Source organism: Myxocyprinus asiaticus, chromosome 29, assembly GCF_019703515.2.
Source record: "Myxocyprinus asiaticus isolate MX2 ecotype Aquarium Trade chromosome 29, UBuf_Myxa_2, whole genome shotgun sequence".
Taxonomy (NCBI): Eukaryota; Metazoa; Chordata; class Actinopteri; order Cypriniformes; family Catostomidae; genus Myxocyprinus; species Myxocyprinus asiaticus.
In genome coordinates this window covers 8,909,777-8,933,179 of record NC_059372.1, presented here as the reverse complement: position 1 = coordinate 8,933,179, position 23,403 = coordinate 8,909,777, and the positions used below count along the sequence as shown (strand labels likewise).

The window sequence follows — 23,403 nt, the reverse complement described above, 5'->3', positions numbered from 1 at the left end:
TTTCATAGAATTTAATTGTTTCCCTAAAGGAATAGTTCACCCAGAAATTTAAATTCTGTCTTGATTTACTCTGTGGAAAACAAAAATAGATGTTATGCCAAATATTAGCCCCATTCACCATTCACTTTCATTGTGTTCTTTAAAAGTGAATAGTGACTGAACTAACATTCTGCCTAACATTTTTTTGTTCCACAGTATAAGTCATATTGGTCTGTAATGAAATGAGGGTGAGTAAATGATGACAGAAAGGGCTCCAGTCCCTCCCTCAGTGTAAGTCTATGGGATTTTTCTACTATGTTATCGTTGCTGGTCAAAAATCAAGTCTGATTGCTCGCCTCATCTTAAGCATGATTTTAGGGATCATTCACGTCCATAGCACAAACGCTGCAGGATAAGTTATGTGCCAAAGTGTAATACATCTGTAAAAATGTACAAAGTATTCATGTCTCACTAAAAGAATATTCCAGGTTCGATACAAATTAAGCTCAATCGACAGCATTTTTGGCATAACGTTGATTACCCCCCAAAAAAAAATTTCATTAAAATAAGCAGAATTTGGGTTACAGTAAGGTACTTACAATGAAAGTAAATGGAGCCAATCTGCAAACGTTAATCACAGTCCAAGCTTCACATTTCTGCCTTTAAACCTTCCAAAAATTGGCCCCATTCACTTCTATTGTAAGCACATTTTTCAAAACTCAAAGGTAATTGGCTTGAACTTCTCAAAACTTCTCATTCAAAGAAATTGCTGCAATAGTATTTGTTCATTTCTCATTTCTTAGTCACTTCCCTCTGTAACATAATTGAGAAAGTCACCCACAGTAATCTAATGGCAACCTTTGACAGCTAAAATTATGTGCTGCAGATTGTACCAGAAAGGCCTGAAACGAATTTTAATGTAGCACGTTATTAAGTGATCATGTCTGTTGGCGTAAGTCCCGTCTAGTGGTTCAGCAACAGATTTTTTTTACTTGAACTGAGAATTTATGCAAGATTTTTACTCAAAATCTTGCTGGAAGAAGGCAAAACTGATCACACTGCGAGTTTGGCAACAGTACATCGAAAGTTTTTCTGCTGAAATTGGTTGGTGCTTACTGAAATTTGAATCACTGCCCCCAGTGGCTGAAGCTGGAAGTGTTGTTTAACTTATGGGCATGTGTGAGAAGAAGGATCTGTCTGCGTCCTACAAGACTACTACAAATTACACCTCCCTTCCAAATAACCAACGAAATCCTGAAGTCTTGGAACAGTTGGATGCCACATTCACACACTGTGTTTTTTGTGTTTATTTGGAGTCAGCAAAGCAACCCTACACCTTCACCTATCTATAACTCTAAACCTAACCATAACCAAAAAGATGAAAAACAAATTGAAGTTTGTAAAATCATTAAATATACAGCGAATTAAAAGTTATTTTGAATACAGTCATACCACTGTATCACTAGGTGGCGACAGTGAGGAGAAATGTTATTAAAATGAAGAGGAGAAGAAGCTAGCAGTATGCTACGCTAATAGGCTAACCAACCAACCAGCTTGTGAGCTAACAGGTGAAAACAGAAAAGAGCATTTTTTTATTTTACCATTTATATACGTGTATATATATATATATATATATATATATATATATATATATATATATATATATATATATATATATATACTGTATGTGTGGCAAGGAGGAGGGCGGGACTGGGCTGTGATGACGCACGCCCGGCCCCTTATCAGGCTAATCAATCCCAGGAGAGGGATAAAGGCAGCCGGGGGCAGCAGTTCGGGAGAGAGAGAGAGCTACCGGCAGCTGCCCTGTATGCGTTTGTGTTATATGTCTTTTGCTTTAAGTTAATCATTAAATGATTATTTATGTTGTCAAGCCAGTCCTCTTCCTTTTCCTTTTACCCCGTTACAATATATATATTGTATATGTGTGTGTGTGTATATATATATATATATATATATATATATATATATATATATACACACACATACTTTTTTATTTTTCAGTGTACAAGCAGAAATTGTACACACACATTTAGGAATACAGTAAAGAGCACTTCTACACAATTTCACACTAAACAAGTAAGTCACACTTTACCATTTATATCTTCGATTTAATAATATGATATGTGACAAAGTTATTCTTTGTTATATTTAAAGAGTTAAGAGATTATGAATCTTACAGTGATTGCATAGGATTTGAAAAGTTCTTGTAGCCAATAGAATCGCTTTATTATCCAAGGGGGGCGTTACGTGTTGTGGACGTGTGAAGGGGGTGTGCCTTGTAGTCTTGGGAGCAAACAGAGGCCAAGTTTGGAATGGCATACTACCATCCCACTCTTAATATTTCTATCATAGACAGACGTGTTAATAGTAGTAGGAGTAGTACGGGTAGTATGCCATTCCGAATTCGGCCAGATACACTTGGGTGTGAGCTCCAGTTTCTGGATGAAATGTCCACAGAGTGGCACAAAAAGCTAGTTGTATTTTTAGTTGTAAATGATGTAATACCGTCAATAGTAATGCATACTTCATGAACTCTACCCCCTAACCCAAAACCTAACCTTCAGGGAAGGAAAAAAATTCCTTCGCATAAATTCGCATTTATGTGAACGCAATTACTTCCTGGTTTCAACTGGACCAGAACTCTTGTCTCAGAGGTTGCTTGCGCAACACGCTATCAGTAACGTGTTAGAGGGGAAGGTCATTACATTAAAATTGATGCCAATATGTCTGATGGGGGATGCCACTTGTTAGTAAAAGGGCAGAAAGGGGTTGATTTCAGGGTACATGAATATTCGGAATCAACATGATGATTTCCTGTGTGATCATTCTGGGAAGACAACAGGGACTAGGAGCCTAGTCTTGAGTTTTTCTGGTAGAACTAAGCCTCCATTTCTTCAGACACCCTGACAGGTTCTTTATCTAGATCAATAATGCAACATTTCTTCATCTTAACAGCACAAGAGGCAAAAAAAGGCAATATTTTATCGAACGAAACCTTTTATTGTGCATTTATTTAACACCAGACAAAACATTTCACTGCTTCTGCACAGATGGAAAGCATATCTGATGGATAAAAATATATTTTTTTTAGTTCAAGGTGCAGCAGAATTTTAAACACTGCTAGTGTTTGGAGCTTTTATTCAAGCTGTCGCTGATAAGCATTGGCTGAGCTCATCTGAGGAAAAATATCAGAAGTCTGGATATTGTTTCATTTAATCTCTTTCCTCTTGATCAGGATTGAATCGTTTTTAAGGGCTCTCTAAAGTTTTATTATCATGAGAGATTAATAGAAGAATTTGATTTATTAGTCTGACCTTAGCTTGATCCTTGCAGTCCTAAGAATGTTTTTGGAAGGATTCTTTGATCCTCAAAGCAGGAATGAAGGTACCCAAGGTGAAAAGTCAACCCTTCAACCGCTCTCTAATGCTGTCATCTCAAGAATCCCTCTCAGGAACTGTCTGCTTCTGGTATATCTTCATTTTAAGCCATTTTCATTAGCTCTCAATTTTTCTGTCACATTTTCATCTTCCTCAAAGGCAATATATTTCACACCTGCTCATCTGTTCCCCTTTCCATAATTTTGATTTCGTGCTATGACAACTAAGTTAGTAAATGTTTTTATATATTTCCTGTGATCATATATTGAGTGATGTATCATCATCCTGTACATTCTAAACCTGGATTGAAGGTAATAGTTGACTTGTTGACCACTGCTCTGAATATATTGTAGGAGGGACACATCCTCCATATGTAGCACAAATGGCACAGTTACCTCAGAATAACCCATGAGTCTTTGATTATTATTGCTCACAAAAACTGCTACAGCTGATAATAATCTTTTTTTTTTTTTTTTTAACCACTTAAACAGCATAAAATCAGTCACACTTATGTGCTTCATTGGAGACAATCACTTTGACTCAGTCTGATGATTGCATGAACATAGATGACTTTTTTTAAACTCACTCACACACACATCTATACATACAGTATATGTATGCATACATAAATGACAAATGCTTTAAGTAGGCCTACAGTATCTCACTTTCTCACAAAAGAGCTGCTTCATTTAGTGGAGTGGAGTGGTGGTGATGGTGTAGTGGGCTAAAGCACATAACTGGTAATCAGAAGGTTGCTGGTTCGATCCCCACAGCCACAACCATTGTGTCCTTGAGCAAGGCACTTAACTCCAGGTTGCTCCAGGGGGATTGTCCCTGTAATAAGTAGGTATGTAAGTCACTTTGGATAAAAGCGTCTGCCAAATGCATGAATGTAAATGTAAAATTTATAGCCACTATAAATTTTATAGTGATTTGAAACTGAACGCATTTTTGAAATTTCATCAAATAAATTTGGGTGCTATGACTCAACTGGAAAAGATGAACGTTGTGTGCAGATAATATAAATAGACAGATAAAGTGCCACTCTCTCTTAGTGGAAAGTGGGTCAGCATAATAGTTTGAGTGGAAGAATTTGTGCAAAACCTGATGATTATGATATAATCATGATCCTGCATGTGAATTTTCACAGATCATCTTGTGAAAGTGCTTTAATGAAAGAAAACCTGTCCTTTTGCACAAAATGAGTTAACACAGTTAAAGTCACAAATTTGCTTATTTGAGTATTGATCACGAAATTGTGTGGAATCTTAAATATTTCTTATATTAAGTCATTGTAATCATGTAATCACTAGCACGCAAGCAACAGCGAGAGAGGAGCAGACTCTATTATTTATATGAAGTTTTTCGCACCTGCATTCCAATCTACATCTTGATGTAATCCTTCCTGATGATCATGCAGTGTGTTTTCATCAGCTGAATGGGAGGCTAAACATTATTAAAGTGTGACGAGATTCGTGCTGTACGTGCAAGCCATTCGCGCATAACAAGCCGATCAACTATTTAGCCCTTTTCGGTGAATCACACCTGCAAAATCCTAAAACTTTATTTCCAGGGTTAATTTAAATTTTAAATAGACTCAGATTTTTGAACCCCAAAATGTGGGTATATGTTTTCTCTTTTAATCATTTAATGTAATTTTGAGTGTGACCATGGTTTAAGGAGGGTGTACCTGTATACTGGGTTGGAAATCTCAAGGATTAATAATGGCGTTTTCCTTATAACATCACGTGTTGTTCTGAAAGCAAAAAGAAACAAATGAAACACAGAATGTAGGCTGTCATCCACACAGCCTGACCGAAGCAAAGCAGGTGCGTTTACTCGCACGATTAACTGAAAGTGAAGCGCTGCCGGCTCGTGATGCGCAAATGGCTTGCATGCGCTACACGAGTCTGTTGGGTAAACTGCAGTCTCTTCACATTTTTACTTTTTGTTAGCCTCCCATTCAGCTCATGAAAACATGCTGTGTGATCATGAGGAAGGATTACATCAAGATGTAGATTAGAATGCATGTGCAGAAGTTCATATGAATAAAATAGTCTACTTCTCTCTCGCCGTTGCCGGCGTGCCAGTGATTACCCCTCCATAGGTTGCCGACCCCTGGGATAGAGGATCCTTAATTGATTACAATTTTATTAGAGCATGGATGCCTCTAAATAGAATTTGCCAACTTTATTTGTTGTGGCAAAAGAAACTGGCATTTCTGAGCTTGATTTAAGTTCAAGTATTAAGTTTGTTTAATGTCATGTGTGCAGGGTAACAAGTTACACTGTATAATGAAATTCTTACTTTGTGTATCCATCCGATGTTCAGCAGTTATAATAGAAAAAAAATAAACAGCATAAAAAATAGCAAATATATAACTATAAATATATATCTTCTTCTTCTTTCGGCTGCACCTGTTAGGGGTCGCCACAGCAGACCATCCGTGATCCGTATATTTGACTTGGCACAGGTTTTACGCAGGATACCCTTCCTGACGCAACCCCCAGTGGCTGGGGGACCCTATATAACTATAACTATATACAGTGCATCCGGAAAGTATTCACAGCGCTTCACTTTTTCCACATTTTGTTATGTTACAGCCTTATTCCAAAATGGATTAAATTCATTATTTCCTCAAAATTCTACAAACAATACCCCATAATGACAATGTGAAAGAAGTTTGTTTGAAATCTTTGCAAATTTATTAAAAATGAAAAAAATCACATGTACATAAGTATTCACAGCCTTTGCCATGACACTCAAAATTGAGCTCAGGTGCATCCTGTTTCCACTGATCATCCTTGAGATGTTTCTACAACTTGATTGGAGTCCACCTGTGGTAAATTCAGTTGATTGGACATGATTTGGAAAGGCACACACCTGTCTATATAAGGTCCCACGGTTAACAGTGCATGTCAGAGCACAAACCAAGCCATGAAGTCCAAGGAATTGTCTGTAGACCTCCGAGACAGGATTGTACCGAGGCACAGGTCTGGGGAAGGGTACAGAAAAATTTCTGCAGCATTGAAGGTGGCCTCCATCATCCGTAAATGGAAGAAGTTTGGAACCACCAGGACTCTTCCCAGAGCTGGCTGCCCGGCCAAACTGAGCGATCGGGGGAGAAGGCCCTTAGTCAGGGAGGTGACCAAGAACCCGATGGTCACTCTGACAGAGCTCCAGCATTTCTCTGTGGAGAGAGGAGAACCTTTCAGAAGAACAACCATCTCTGCAGCACTCCACCAATCAGGCCTGTATGGTAGAGTGGCCAGACGGAAGCCACTCCTCAGTAAAAGGCACATGACAGCCTGCCTGGAGTTTGCCAAAAGGCACCTGAAGGACTCTCAGACCATGAGAAACAAAATTCTCTGGTCTGATGAAACAAAGATTGAACTCTTTGGCCTGAATGGTAAGCATCATGTCTGGAGGAAACCAGGCACCGCTCATCACCTGGCCAATACCATCCCTACAGTGAAGCATGGTGGTGGCAGCATCATGCTGTGGGGATGTTTTTCAGCGGCAGGAACTGGGAAACTAGTCAGGATTGAGGGAAAGATGAATGCAGCAATGTACAGAGACATCCTTGATGAAAACCTGCTCCAGAGCGCTCTGGACCTCAGACTGGGGCGAAGGTTCATCTTCCAACAGGACAACGACCCTAAGCACACAGCCAAGATAACAAAGGAGTGGCTCCGGGACAACTCTGTGAATGTCCTTGAGTGGCCCAGCCAGAGCCCAGACTTGAACCCGATTGAACATCTCTGGAGAGATCTGTAAATGGCTGCGCACCGACGCTTCCCATCCAAACTGGTGGAGCTTGAGAGGTCCTGCAAAGAAGAATGGGAGAAACTGCCCAAAAATAGGTGTGCCAAGCTTGTAGCATCATACTCATAAAGACTTGAGGATGTAATTGGTGCCAAAGGTGCTTCAACAAAGTATTGAGCAAAGGCTGTGAATACTTATGTACATGTGAATTTTTTTCGTTTTGTGGTAAAAGTGAAGCGCTGTGAATACTTTCCGGATGCACTGTATATATACTTATTCTACTTATATATACCTACTTATTCATGCGATTATCTAATCAGCCAATCGTGTGGCAGCAGTGCAATGCATAAAATCATGCAGATACGGGTCAGGAGCTTCAGTTAATGTTCACATCAACCATCAGAATGGGGAACAAATGTGATCTCAGTGATTTCGACCATGGCATGATTGTTGAGTATTTCTGTAACTGCTGATCTCCTGGGATTTTCACACACGGCAGTCTCTAGAGTTTACTCAGAATGGTGCCAAATACAAAAAACATCCAGTGAGCGTCAGTTCTGCGGATGGAAACGCCTTGTTGATGAGAGAGGTCAACGGAGAATTGCCAGACTGGTTCGAGCTGGCAGAAAGGCTACGGTAACTCAGATAACCACTCTGTAGAATTCTAGTGAGCAGAATAGCATCTCAGAATGCACAACACATCGAACCTTGAGGCGGATGGGCTACAACAGCAGAGGACCACGTCTGGCACTTTATTAGGACCATAGTGTTCCTAAAAAAGTGCTTAGTGAGTGTATATATGAACCATTTACAGCTGCTCATTACCAATGTGCAGTGGCCTTTGGTTTACCTTCCATTTCCTCATGTCAATAATCAAAACGTAATTTACGCATGAATTAATTTTTCTCTGTTGCTCTCCCTCTCTTTCTATGATTGACTCTGCAGGTGTCATCTAGTTTGCATCCCGAGTGTGAATATATTTTTCAGTTGGCGAGAGATGAGCAACGCTGTCTCCGAGAGATTGCAGAGCTTGGAAACATCAGCGGGTCAGGTAGAAATAATGCAATTGAATCTTAAAAGTGGGTTGATGATGATATATATTTAATTTAAATATTGCTGACTTTGTGAACTTTTTAATGTAAATTCATTTAGATTTGTAACACTGACACTTTCAGAATGCAGCCCATCGGAAAGAAAATCACAGATACGATTTATTTAATATCTCAATTTTTTCCTCTTGACAGCAGTAAGATTAAATAGAGAGCAGATTGAGACTTTTTGCCAACGTCTCTTGCTACTATGATTTTTTCTCCTCTATGACTCTAACTGTGCTCAGATTTATCAAGATACCAAAGCAATCTCCAAAGTTCTCTCATCTTGCTTAGAGACAATAATTGCATCAATTATCCATAATCATAAAGGGGCGACAGTCATCCAGTAATGCAAGAAGACTTCTCAGTCTTATTAGTATATTGCAACGCAATCTATCTCAGGCAATAACAGGTTCTTGAGATGCCGAAAAGGCATTTGATAAAGTCAGTTGGCAGTTTCTTTTTTTAACCCTCTGATATTCCTAAGAAACTACAACTTCCTTTTGACCATCCAGTCATTTCTGACCTGTATTGAAAACCATTCAAAATACATTACATTTTATTTTGGTCACAAAGTGTATAATGATAGGGGGGAAAAATATATATATTTTGAATATTAATGGAGTAACAATTCCATTAATCCACTCCTTCTCACTAATGTCAAATAATTTGTTGCAGTGTTACAGGGGTTTAGGAAGGTGCCATAATAGTTATGTTTTAGAAAATACATTTAATCAATAGGTTTGAAGCGTTTAACATTTTAACATCAAAAATCATGCTAGTAAACTTATTTACTATCATATTACCTGTAAAAAAAAAAAAACTCTATCTGTGTGTGTTTGTGTGTGTGGACATGTGCATGTGTGCACAAACCCCATTTGAGAGGAAAGTATGCAATTTGTGGGAAAGATGCAGTACGCAGTGAAGCAAGTGAGGAATCTAGAGATCAGTATGTGGCTAGCGGCAAAATGTGAGATAATATGAAATATTTTTTAGGTCAAATTTGATTCATATGTGTACAAAAACTAGTTCTACCCATACGGGTCACAATTGACCCGTTAAGACAATGGAAGGAACAGTTTGTTTTAATAGTTTTTTCTCTTAAACAATTATATACAAAAATTATTCTTATTATTTTCTTTATTATTTTGTTTGTTTTGATGGTCTTAACAAAGTCACAACATTTGGTTCTGGTACCAAAAACTATGCTGTATTTATAATGTATTCTTTACTTGTCCAGGGTCAAAAAATGACCCTGAGACAATATGAGGGTTAAAGGCCCCAATATACTTCCAGAGAAGTTGTTCTCTGTTCTTCGTTCAGGGGTAAAAAGAAGTTCTAAACAGCTGAGCAATGGCATACTGTTTGCGAACATTCAGACACCGGCTGCACCGCTGAGGGAGGCGTTTAGAGGATCATTTAAATATGAGGACTCTACATGTAAAACCTAAACTAATGTGACATGAAAATGTGTTATCAATGACTTTATGCCTCATTCTATGAGTAGAATTCAAATGAGTTCAGTAAAAGTAATATATATGCAGTAGAAAATGTTCAATTTGTCTTTTTTACATTCTAAATTAATGGTGTTAATGTGCTAACACGCTATACACGGCCATAATATGCACAGATTACACTCTGTTATTGTAATTTATGATGACACTGATACTACTGAAAAGATAGGTTTATAAAAGAGTGTTAATGTGCAGAATGAAGATAAAAGAACGGTGATCGGGGCATGTCTTTGGACAGATGTGTGAATGGCTTTCGCTGCAGTTGGCACATGAGTGAATGGGCACTTGAGAGTATTTGAGTAGATTTGATTCCTTTTGTAGACTAATTAAACTTTACATGGTTTTAGCAGTTGAATACTTACTGAAAAACCCAAACAAAATAGTAGGTGGAGCTTCATGTCACACCTAACGATGACATGGACCAATGGCAGCAAAAAGGAGTTTAGCAGCCGGTTAGAAGATTTCCTAAAAGTTCGCCCAGACAAGCTGTTACGAACCACTGAAATGAATGCAAAAACACCTTCTTTTAGGCCAGATTTTATTGTAAATGATGTCATACCCGTTCGTTCTTTGATTTCGTGTGAAGTGTATTTGGGCCTTTAAGGTGTTACATAAATTTGGCTTTGGAGAATAATTCATTCATTGGATACAGAAAATATACACTCACGGAGTACTTTTTTAGGAACACTATGGTCCCAATAAAGTGCCTGACGTGGTCTTCTGCTGTTGTAGACCATCCGCTTCAAGGTTCGACGTGTTGTGCATTCTGAGATGCTATTCTGCTCACTACAATTGTACAGAGTGGTTATCTGAGTTACCGTAGCCTTTCTGTCAGCTCGAACCAGTCTGGCCATTCTCCGCTGACCTCTCTCATCAACAAAGCGTTTCTGTCCGCAGAACTGCTGCTCACTGGATGTTTTTTGTTTTTGGCACCATTCTGAGTAAATTCTAGAGGCTGTTGTGCATGAAAATCCCAGGAGATCAGCAGTTACAGAAATACTCAAACCAGCCTGTCTGGCACCAACAATCATGCCACGGTCCAAATCACTGAGGTCACATTTTTTTCCCCCATTCTTATGGTTGATGTGAACATTAACTGAAGCTCCTGACTCGTATCTGCATGATTTTATGCATTTCACTGCTGCCACATGATTGGCTGATTAGATAATTGCATGAATAAGTAGGTGTACAGGTGTTTCTAATAAAGCGCTCAAAGAGTATACAGTATATCGCTTTAACAATTGCAAGGAAAGCTATTTTACTAAACTGGAAAACAAAGCAATCACTAAGCATTAATAACAAATTTACTACTTGAATATATATCAATGGAAAAAATAGCTGAAACATCAAAATGTTGCACTAAGAATTTTGCTGAAATATGGTCCCCATTTTTTGTAATTATTTTTTTTTACTAGATGAAAATCTAGCTTCCTTATAGCGAATACGAGGCTCAAAATCACTATTGTAACTATTATAGTCTTATTTAATGATTTCTCTAGTTTTGATGATCTTTTTGTCTTGTATATATTTTAGGCCTGTTTCTCTGTTTGCTGTGTGTAATGTGAAAAATATAAACAGATCACACATGGACATACTCTTATAATATGTCAACAACTGTCTCATTTTGATTAAGCCCACAGAAACATCTGAAACAAAGTCTTCAATAATACAACACCTGAGCTATTGAAAAGCAAACTTTATTCAACACAATTCGAACATGATAAGATTTAGATAATGCTGTGATTTTTGATTTAGGACTAGGTTTAAAATTTAGAAATTAGAAAAATTGTTTCTAAACCATAACTTCATGCATTTTTTATGTTTTATTTTTTTATCCCCTTTTCTCCCAATTTGGAATGCCCAATTCCCACTACTTAGTAGGTCCTTGTGGTGGTGCGGTTACTCACCTCAATCCAGGTGGCGGAGGCAGAGGAGCAAAAAACATATGTGCAAGGTATGCAACGTATAGGGGCGCCATGTAATGGGGGGTCCCCTGTGAGCTATTCTCCGCGATCCACGCACAACTTACCACGCGCCCCATTGAGAGTGAGAACCACTAATCGTGACCACGAGGAGGTTACCCTATGTGACTCTACCCTCCCTATCAACCGGGCCAATTTGTTTGCTTAGGAGACCTGGCTGGAGTCACTCAGCATGCCCTGGATTCGAACTCGCGACTCCAGGGGTGAGCTACCCAGGCCCCAAACATCAACATTTTTGAATATCTAAAAAACAAATCACTCCCCATGAGATGTCATTTTAAAGGAATCAAATTTGTATAGAGTTTTACACTGTCAGAAACTGTCAGTTCATTAGTTGTTGAAGAACATTAAGAGACAGACAGAGGTTAGTACTTGATCACACTCATTGTTATGCAGAGCCTTGTGTTCTGCATTCTCCACCGGTTCATTAGTGAAGTGTTGTTTGCCAGAGGCTTTAGAGGGGTTTCAGATTCTAGAATGTCCTTATGCGACTCCAAAACAGCAAACTGGACCGTAATATAGCCAATCAAGTTGTTATGTGCCCCAAAAGGCTTTTTGTTTGGTGTTTGGTACTTTAGTGCATGTGTGATTATTATATTTGTGTGTGTCTGTGAAGGTTGTTTACCTGTATGGGATTCTGTATTGTGCTGGCCCAAAACGGCAGTGGGTGAGACAGTCCACTCGCCCTGTCCTGCCGTTTTCTCTCTCTTCAGGAATAACACAGGTACCACACACTACACACAACCCTAACACAACTACAGGGCATCTGGAAAGTATTTACAGCGCTTCACTTTTTCCACATTTTATTATGTTACAGCCTTATTCCAAAATTGATTAAATTCATTATTTTCCTCAACATTCTACAAACAATACCCCATAATGACAACGTGAAAGAAGTTTGTTTGAAATCTTTGCAAATTTATTAAAAATAAAAAACGAAAAAAATCACATGTACATAAGTATTCACAGCCTTTGCCATGACACTCAAAATTGGGCTCAGGTGCATCCTGTTTCCACTGATCATCCTTGAGATGTTTCTACAACTTGATTGGAGTCCACCTGTGGTAAATTCAGTTGATTGGACATGATTTGGAAAGGCACACACCTGTCTATGTAAGTTCCCACAGTTAACAGTGCATATCAGAGCACAAACCAAGTCATGAAGTCCAAGGAATTGTCTGTAGACCTCCGAGACAGGATTGTATCGAGGCACAGATCTGGGGAAGGGTACAGAAAAATTTCTGCAGCATTGAAGGTCCCAATGAGCACAGTGGCCTCCATCATCCATAAATGGAAGAAGTTTGGAACCACCAGGACTCTTCATAGAGCTGGCCGCCTGGCCAAACTGAGCGATCGGAGGAGAAGGGCCTTAGTCAGGGAGGTGACCAAGAACCCGATGGTCACTCTGACAGAGCTCCAGCGTTTCTCTGTGGAGAGAGGAGAACCTTCCAGAAGAACAACCATCTCTGCAGCACTCCACCAATCAGGCCTGTATGGTAGAGTGGCCAGACGGAAGCCTGTGAATACTTTCCGGATGCACTGTATGCTAACTACCAGTTAACAAAAAAACAATGTTTTTTTTACTGTGTCATTTTTACATTCATTTTCAATTCATTAAAATAAAAAACAACAACAAAGTTTTTTGCATTGATTAAACATAGAAAAAAAAAGTTTGACATGACTATAGAAATTGTCTTTTTTTAGACCATGGTGGAAAAACATTTTCATTCAAGGTATCTGAAAGCAATGTGGTGGATATTTTGTAGTGCTGTTTGGCAAAATTAAAATGGCTATGATCATTTTTTTGACAATGTTAAATTTGAAAATATCGAATCTGTTAAAATATGATTCTACATATCAGGGAATATATAGGCAAAATTTGTCAAAATGAGTAAATGGTTTATTGCAAATGTATGTTTTGTTGCAAATCTTGTCACACTAATGACAAATAAATTCCTCTTCCTCTCGTTTCGATTCAAATTCAATTCAACATCCTGTGGGGTGTGGCCATTTCAAATTAAATGTAAAATCACAAACTGAAAGGGAGCCAATTATTTCATTCAGAATTTTGCCCAGCCTGAGTCCACACAGACATTTCACAGTCCCTGCTTCTGTAACCAAATTAGTCTTCAACAATAAACATATCTACCGTTATCTCAAATGGTAAAATGCCTTGCTTCAATTTCAAGGTTTGTACTTTTCAGTGAAAAAAAAGCTGGCTTTTATTTTTGCCACTGCATTAACGTTTCCACTGAACTGTCAGTGTAACCAACTAAACCGGTCTGAACTCAGCCAACCAGTAAACACTGCATATAAATCTGAAACCACTCTAGATGAAATTGTTTGGTCCCATAAGCCACATTTTCATCTGATTGTGTCTAGGCGTTAAGAGTCAGAGTCTATGAATGGCACTGCACAATCTCTCATTCACAGCTTCATTTCTCCATCAATGTTTCTCTTTCGTCCTGGAGAAAATGATAAAGGCCTCATCTCAGACCCAGCTTATACACAATGCACTGCTCAATCTTGTTCTGTAGAATAAAATTAAAAAACGTAATGCAAACCACGTGAAATGCCAATAGTGGTGTATGTATTGAATTATAAAAAGTATTAATAATTAAACAATGTAATACCATACTGAAAGTGTTGGTTATAAAAATACTGTCAACATTTACTCACCCAATATTGTTTCATCCAAACCCATATGATTTTCGATTGACAATATAACACATTGCTCTATTTCATACAATGATAGCATGTTGTGACCAGAAAAGCACCATAATCAACACCAAAAATGTCATAAAAGCACCATAAAACTGGTCCATATGAATTGTGCGCTGTATTGAACACATTCCAAAATCAATCGATAGATTTGTGTGAGAAACAGAGTGCAATGTAAAGCATTATTCTCTGAAATCTTTCCCTCTGCCGTAGCTCTCAAATCTTGTTTGTGGATGTTTAGAACAAATGATCTCTTAATGCAAACCAAATGAAATGCAAAAATAAAAATGGAAGGATTAATAGATTACCAATGTATTTGCATATTTAAATCATTGTTGAAAAGTATGATGAGATTGCCTTTCAATACACAATTTTTGCTGTTGACATTTAACCCTTTTCATTGTGCTGCAGGTACAGTGAGTCGTAACTGCACCGCTGGAGGCTGGTCGTGGCCATTTCCCCCCTACCATGAGGCCTGCAGTGTTGAAGCTAACATCCCAGAGGTCAACAAGAGGGCAAAGATATTCTGAAATTCATAAAGTGCCATATCTTTAAAAATCTCTTTCATGTATCCATACACTGAGGAATGACATGCAACTTACTAACAAGAGAACACAACAGTAAAAATCCAATTTATTTTTCCATTTTTAACGGCAATTTATAAACCTTTAAAGACAGACCTACCATGAGCTCTGAGGTTGTTAATGCTACTGTTAAAGTCATCAGTCCTCATTTTTTTGAAAAACAAAAAAGTGTTTATTAGCGGAATTGCTAGTGAAGAACTACACTACCCATGATCCTGCAGAAAAAGTTTGTCCAATCAGAGAATCGTGACCATCAGATCATACCAAAAGTGCTCTGCAGCAACCGCCCACTCACATGATGGCTGTGAGTGACGCAATCGGTCTCCCTACACTCTCAAACTACTTATACTGTATATTTGCGTATACAGTATCTGAATATTTTGAAATAAATTGTTTCTATACTTATTATCAACAACTTTAAATTGATAGTTTTATATTATTCTATCGTTCATCATTTGCAATGGGATTGTAGGTTCATTCCCTCATGAAAGACGTTAAGTACACAGTATTGTCTTTTTGTCCAATTTTCAAATATTTTTTTGCTTTAAATCGATGTTTGTAATGTTGTGATTCACCTCAGAGCTGGTTGATTTGGTTCATGGCTAAGAACTCTTTTATGAAGGATTTTATGAAATCCTTATTGAAAAAATACTTCTGGAACCAAGATGGCTGGAAAATTGGGCAGGCCCTGTTGCAGTCTGTAAACACTTAAAACCATCCTATTGTCCAGTATATAGTTTGTTTTGGGCACTTTCATGCTGCTTTTGGCTGATCACCCATCATGGCTACACTAGTTAAGCTAGTCTACCTTCAAAAACCAGCTAAGACCATTTTGGGTTGGTTGATTGATTAATTGATTGATTGATTGATTCATTCATTCATTCAGACAGCATGATTTGTGTGATTCAGACACTGTATCAGCTAGTTATTTTAATCTTTATGATAATTTAAATGTCCATTAATTTAGTTCATTGTGTCTTTCAGGAGTCGTATTTTGCCACTGTGAAACTAATCTACTCGGTTGGTTACGGATCGTCACTGATCTCTCTCTCAGTTGCCGTGGTAATACTGCTGCTCTTCAGGTAGTGTGCTTTTACAATGTGTTCTAACAAGTATAACAATTCACCTTCATCTCCAGTGATGTCTCATTTGTCCAGCACATTCAATTTATTGTCCTCAGTCCAGTCTGATATTAGTATAGTTTCTTTATACAGTTGAAGTCAAAAGTTTACATACACTTAAGTTGAAGTCATTAAAACTCTTTTTATTTAACCATTCCACACATTAGCAAACTATAGTTTTGGCAAGTCGTTTAGGTGGGGGCGGGGTATTTATACCATATTTATACCATGATCAATGGAACACATGTAAATTCTTCATGCTGCAACCTCCCCAATGTTCAAGCCAAATCTACGCCCTTACGTTTAGGACATGTACGTTGTGCATGACACAAGTCATTTTTCCAACAATTGTTACAAACAGATTGTTTCACTTTTAACTGACTATACCACAATTCCATACACTAAGTTAACTGTGCCTTTAAGCAGCTTGGAAAATTCCAGAAAATGATGTCAAGTTTAGACAGTTAGCCAATTAGCTTCTGATAGGAGATGTGTTGAATTAGAGGTGTACCTGTGGATGTATTTTAAGGCCTACCTTAAAACTTAGTACCTCTTTGCTTGACATCATGGGAAAATCAAAAGAAATCAGCCAAGACCTCAGAAAAAAATTGTGGACCTCCATAAGTCTGGTTCATCCTTGGGAGCAATTTCCAAATGCCTGAAGGTACCACGTTCATCTGTACAAACAATAGTACGCAAGTATAAACACCATGGGACCACGCGGCCATCATACTGCTCTGAAAGAAGAGGCATTCTGTCTCCTAGAGATGAACATAGTTTGGTGCGAAAAGTGCAAATCAATCCCAGAACAACAGCAAAGGACCTTGTGAAAATGCTGGAGGAAACAGGTAGACAAGTATCTATATCCACAGTAAAACGAGTCCTATATCAACATAACCTGAAAGGCTGCTCAGCAAGGAAAAAACACTGCTCCAAAACCGCCATAAAAAGCCAGACTACAGTTTGCAAGTGCACATAGAGACAAAGATCTTACTTTTTGGAGAAATGTCCTCTGGTCTAATGAAACAAAAATGTAACTGTTTGGCCATAATGTCCATCATAATGTTTGAAGGAAAAAGGGTGAGGCTTGCGTGCCAAAGAACACCATCCCAACCGCGAATCATGGGGGTGGCAGCATCGTGTTGTGGGGGTGCTTAGCTGCAGGAAGGACTGGTGCACTTCACAAAATAGATGGCATCATGAGGAAGGAAAATGATGTGTATATATTGAAGCAACGAAGATAAAGTTCAGTTGCAAATAAGTCTTGGACAATGACCCCAAGCATACCTCCAAAGTTGTGGCAAAATGGCTTAAGAACAACAAAGTCAAGGTACTGGAGTGGCCATCACAAATCCCTGCCCTCAATCTGATAGAAAATTTGTGGGCAGAACTGAAAAAGCGTGTGCGAGCAAGGAGGCCTACAAACCTGACTCAGTTACACCAGTTCTGTCTGGAGGAATGGGACAAAATTCCAGCAACTTATTGTGAGAAGCTTGTGGAAGGCTTCCAAAACGTTTGACTCAATTTAAACAATTTAAAGGCAATGCTACCAAGTGTATATAAACTTCTGACCCACTGGGAATGGAATGAAAGAACTAAAAGCTGAAATGAATAATTCTCTCTACTATTATTCTGACATTTCACATTCTTAAAATAAAGTAGTGATCCTAACTGACCTAAGACAGGGAATGTTTTCTACGATTAAATGTCAGGAATTGTGAAAAACTGAGTTGAAATGTATTTGGCTAAGGTGTATGTAAACTTCTGACTTCAACTGTATCTTTAAGTGTATCGTCCATTTACCTCCCGATCCATGGGTTGAAAACATACTCAATCAGTGACCATTGTGAAGGGGCATTCTTATGTGTTCTTGCTTTCTCTTGGACTTGTTCGACTTCATCATCCACCGCCAAAGTTCAATTCCAATATTCAAGAACGCAAGTAACAAGAATGTATAAAATTACCCTGATGTAATTTTCAAGGATGCATCAGATGGTGACTAGTGGTCAAGAAACCATTTAAAGTCCAAGAAATCATAGCGGCACTACAGTGGCAGATCATTTATCATTGTTTTCCCTCAAGAGTTTCCTGCTGTAAACTTGTGAAAGTCTGACTACTCTTGAAAGTCATCACGCTCCGTCAACTTGTCATTAGTACTGCACAACCTCACTGGTTTGAAGATAATAATGCTGTCACCAGTGTGTGATAATGTCAGTTCTCTCACTGACTAAAAATGTGCTAGGATGGTCAATTGTGCAACAGGTAGATCGCAGCACATCTCAAATCTCGTAATACAGTAGATGTGTTCTCTGTACTCCTGTACTTTCGAGTTTGTTCTTCCAAGGTAGCTTGGCAAGATTGGTCTTCAGAACGCAAGCCTGTTCTCTGCATTATTAGCATTGAGAAACATCCATAGTTCTGAAAGTTTTGGAGGGGGTTTGGACCAAGCAATTTAACCAACCTCAGGCTAGCTAGCTAGTTTTAGCTAGCTTTATAGGTACACTATGGAGGATGTCTTGTTTAATTGTCTTTAGAAATGAACAAAATAACATTATTAAGCCAGTATATGAGAAATCTGTATTCAAAACCATGTTGCCTGTGTCATTAAGGTAAGCCTACAATAACGATTGACATTTAGAGCTCTCAGGTTCAATATGGCACGAAATTTCTGGCTTCCATCATTCATCTTTGCAGGTTTATTTTATGTCCGTAAACAAAGAAAAACAGATCTGGCGATATATATGCTACTTATTTGCTTAGGTGACATATTTTTTGGATATATGTCTTTTAGGCTCTTTTTTTTTTTTTACCATCAGTGAGTGTGTTTACATGTAAAGTACCATCAAAAATCAGCTTAAGAAAACCATCAGATTCATTCATCCAGTAGAGCAGCGTCAAAGCACAACAGATGTCCATAGAGGTCCAATAATTATTTGGTGTACCTTTAAATTGTGTGCAGCTTGATTGATTTATGCATGAAGCATGTGCTCTGAAAATTTAAGTGTTGTGTGTGTGTGTGTGTGTGTGTGTGTGTGTGTGTGTGTGTGTGTGTGTGTTATTTAGGCGACTACACTGCGATCGAAACTACATCCACATGCAGCTGTTCTTTTCCTTCATCCTGAAATCTGCGTCTGTGTTTATAAAAGACGCTACGCTGTTCGCCAGTGATGACACAGATCACTGCACACTCTCTACGGTGAGACAATCACACCACTTATCGCCACAGACCTAACTGCCTTTAAATGTCTCCACTGACAAGAATAAACTTGATTGACTTCGCAAACAACACTCACTGACCTTTAATGACAAATCAATGGATTTGTGACTTTAGCTGCATTCTAAAATGAAGCAAGCTGCCTCGCTGTCTACTGCCTACATAAGTTACCAGCAACAAGCAATTTGTCTGTAAACTATTGCAGGGTAAATTTCTATCAGTGTTAGGGAGTAACCAGGGGCATAGATTTCAGTGGGGATGCATAGTCTGAAAAATACTTTCTATAACAAGTCCCATCTGGTCTTGTTTTGTACAACAAATAGCGTCAAGAACTCCTTTCTCCATCATGTTATCACTGACATGGAATCACTGTTGTGTGTGTGTTTGTGGTGAGTGTTTCAGTGTAATGATTCCGGGTGGACACATCGCAAAGGTTCTGCCCTTCCAAGCAGCATTTATGCTGGTTTATGCTGTATAAATGCATTAATCGCGATAAAGAAAAACGAATGAGTTAAACTTTTTAATTAATCGCACACGTTAACCTAACCCTAATCTAACCCTAATTTTGACAGCTCTAAAATGTAGATAATTTGTAGTATACAATTTATCATTTAATTCTGCAATCAGAACTGCAATATATTTAAAACTATTTTCTTCTTCAAATACCATGTTGTTAGCTACTTTTTGTAAGTAACTTGTAGTGTAGCTAACTACTTTTTTAAAAAGTGTAGCTTGAAACCACATGGGAAGCTACAGTTTCAAAGTAGCTTCCCCAACACTGACTTCTACAGTGGTGAATGGGAGACCTAAGCAAATATTATTTTTGCATTCCCATTTGCTCGAACAGCAAAAAAATCAAACTAAAAACAAAATAGAAAGCAGTAGATTACAACAGTCAGAAGAGAGAAAGATGCCACATTTCTGTCACTCCCTCAGCAGCTGTATTTCATACCCCATCACAGCTGTGTTGACTATGTTTTTTAAATGAATGCCAAGGGAATAGAATGTGAAGAATAAAGCCATACATTTTCGCTTAATAATAAAAAAAACTATTTTTGCTAGATTTACAAGGCTGGAATGCATCATCACAGTCCATCGTCCGTAGCTGGATTTAATTTTCTCTAAGTTGCAATATTTACCTCCTTTATTTCCTGCTGTGAATAGATTTTCTCCATCTGCTTATCCCTCATCAAGTGATCCTTCCTCACTTGATTTTTCTCATCATGACGTGTTAGTCATTCACAATCTCTGTCTCTCTCTACAGGCATCCTGTAAGGCATCAGTGGTGTTTTGTCATTATTGCGTGATGACTAATTTCTTCTGGTTGCTGGTGGAGGCCATGTATCTGAATTCACTGTTGCTCTCAGCATTCCCACGCAGTCGTTGCTGCCTGTGGAGTTTTGCTCTGTTGGGCTGGGGTGAGACACTCACATCGCTGTCTGTCTTTCTGTTCCTGTCCCCTCTCACACGCTCTGTTCTCTGGCCATTACAAATCAATGTGATCTCATGAGTATTCGTAGCTATATGGTGCTAGCACACCACACTTTACACTGAAACTTACAATATCGACTTATTAACGTCATCTAAAACGTAAATAAAATAATAATAATAATAGTAATAATAATAATAATTTTGTTGTCCTTACTTTGTAAGCTTGTAATTCTGGTTTTGTTCACTCTATCTCCCTTTAAAGGGTCTTATTTTATTCCACTAGATCACAGCAAGTACTAGGAAAAATATTTTTTTCTCTCTCACCTACAACACAATATGCAGATCTGAAATGTAGGTGGCACTCTAACGCATTTTAGCCCTCAAAGGTGTGCTCGTCCATAGACATTCAGTCTAATTTTAAGTTCATGCACCACCCTCAGTGTTTCAATGAATATCTCAGCCTCTGAGTGGATTAGAAGCTCAATCCAGGTGTCATCAGAAATCTGAGATTCTGCCCTTTGCAGTGATATAAAACATTTTATCACCAATAGTTGAAAACATATTTTTCCGATGATTTGTTTAGCATGCTTTTCCTGCTGGCTACATATTTTGTTCTTGACATCTTAGATATAACATGGGATTATTCACCCAAGCAAGCTCACAGACAAGTAAATAGTGGCTCATTTTGTAGCTCAAGCTCAAGTTTTTGGCTGCTTGGGGCTTATAGCTGCATTGATCGGTGCATATTTGATCTGCGCATATTTGATGTATTACAGACATCATATTTCAATTTGTAATTCTTTTGAAAATCTTTCAAACTGTGGTATAAGGGCAACAAAATAAACTATATGAGAAAATGAGAGCTTTCATTTGACATCTGACTTGTTATTTAAGTGCTATGTGAAAGACTTTTATATTCAAATTAATATTTCTACCACATTACCTCTAGGTGGCGCCTGTTTGCGATGCAGATGTTTTCAGCCCTTATTTTGTTGTTATATGCAACATAAATGCAAAATTGATGGTATTCTATAAAAAATTCAGATTTAAGCTTTCAAATAATACCCCATATGCCTGACTTACAGTATGTATCCAGGGACTTGAACGTTTTAAGCGTCAACTTTTTTTGCGATATAGAGCCCTCAGTATATGCAAATCTCTATGAAATTATAAAAAATAAAAAAAAGGGAGAAGTGAGAAAACGAAGTGGGAACCCCGATGCCAGAATTGTAATATCCATAAACATTTTCAAGCTTCAGAATTTTTTTAATTATGAATTTTGGATTAGGACGACTTTAAGATTCACTTTTCTTTTATCTTTAGTCTGGGGTAATATTCCCTGCAGCACTGCTTCTCTGAATCTCTGTCATTTAATATGCTTCTATCTGGTTATCGTCCAATAATTAGTTTATGTCTGGATCAAACCGATTCAGATTCTATACTTAATAACATTGTCGTGATCATCATGGACAATAATAGCTTCTGGGTCTAATGTCTGCGCTTTTATTTTTTTGGCCTCAAGTACAAAGTTGCCTAGAACATTATAAAAGGTCCTTTTTACTAACCATGTTATCTCTCTCCCTCTCTTCTTCGTTGTTTTTGTCTTGCAGGTGTTCCATTAGTCTGCATCGTCATTTGGATCTGCTCCAGAGTGTATTTTGAGGACACAGAGTAATTTTCTCACTGCCTTAATAGAGCTCAACAACAAGTATTTTTCCCATTCATTTTTTGCATAGGCTTTCCATAAAATCCTCCATAAAAGAGTTGTAAGCCATTAACCAAATCAATTAGCTCCAAAGTGAATCGCAACATTACACACTTTGAGGCAAAAAGGTATTTGAAAACCGGACAAAAAGGCAAAGGTACTCACCGTCTTTCATGAGGGCAAAAACTGCAATCCCATGAAGCATTGTGAATGAGTTATTTGAAGAAAAAAATGATAGGAATAAATAAAATTATTGATTTTAGGTTGTTTATTATAAGTAAAGAAAGTTTATTGCTAAATATTTAGATATGTACAGGTATACAAGTAGTTTAAGGGTGAGACCGGCTCGTTTCGCGGGCTTTGTTGACCGCATTTCTCTGATTGGTGAAGCTTTCACTGCTGGACCATGGGTTTTTGTAGTTGTTCACCAGGAATTCTGCAATCAAACACGATGTTTTTAACAATGAAGTTGAAATTACACAGTCTGATGGCTTTAACAGAAGCATATACCATCGATGAACAACCTCGGAGCTCAAGATAGTTCTGTCTTTAGAGGTTTATATGTTATCATTGAAATTCGATTCATCTATGGAAAAAATGAATGGGATTTTTACTTCCAGAACCAGACTGTTGCAGTCTATTAATGCTCGCTCATACTTAGAATTAGGAATTTGAACAAACATTATGGCAATATCTACTTTACTTTTACTTTATACTTTTTTTGCCACTCACATTTTCTTCTGATAATTTAAAAATCTAGATGAAGTTAAAAATTCACACCTCAGTGACTCAGAAGACACTGTACGCAGTTACATCATCTGTGAAAGCATATGAGTACACTATTTTTGTTATTTAAATGCCTCTTTAGGCCCACAGTTGCATCAGTATTTTAATGGAT

At 37.9% G+C, this 23,403-nt stretch overlaps 1 protein-coding gene across 1 annotated transcript in view; it reads left to right on the top strand.

The window, feature by feature from the left end:
* The first annotated feature begins 3,341 nt into the window (after positions 1–3,341).
* The window catches only part of LOC127420198 (growth hormone-releasing hormone receptor-like), a 37,817-nt gene continuing 17,755 nt past the window's right edge, over positions 3,342–23,403 (top strand). The window contains exons 1-8 of the mRNA XM_051662250.1: positions 3,342–3,467; positions 8,088–8,193; positions 12,346–12,453; positions 14,862–14,953; positions 16,019–16,116; positions 19,219–19,351; positions 20,634–20,787; positions 22,411–22,471. Of these exons, the coding sequence (XP_051518210.1) occupies positions 3,342–3,467; positions 8,088–8,193; positions 12,346–12,453; positions 14,862–14,953; positions 16,019–16,116; positions 19,219–19,351; positions 20,634–20,787; positions 22,411–22,471 (878 nt within the window). The remainder of the gene's footprint in view (positions 3,468–8,087; positions 8,194–12,345; positions 12,454–14,861; positions 14,954–16,018; positions 16,117–19,218; positions 19,352–20,633; positions 20,788–22,410; positions 22,472–23,403) is intronic.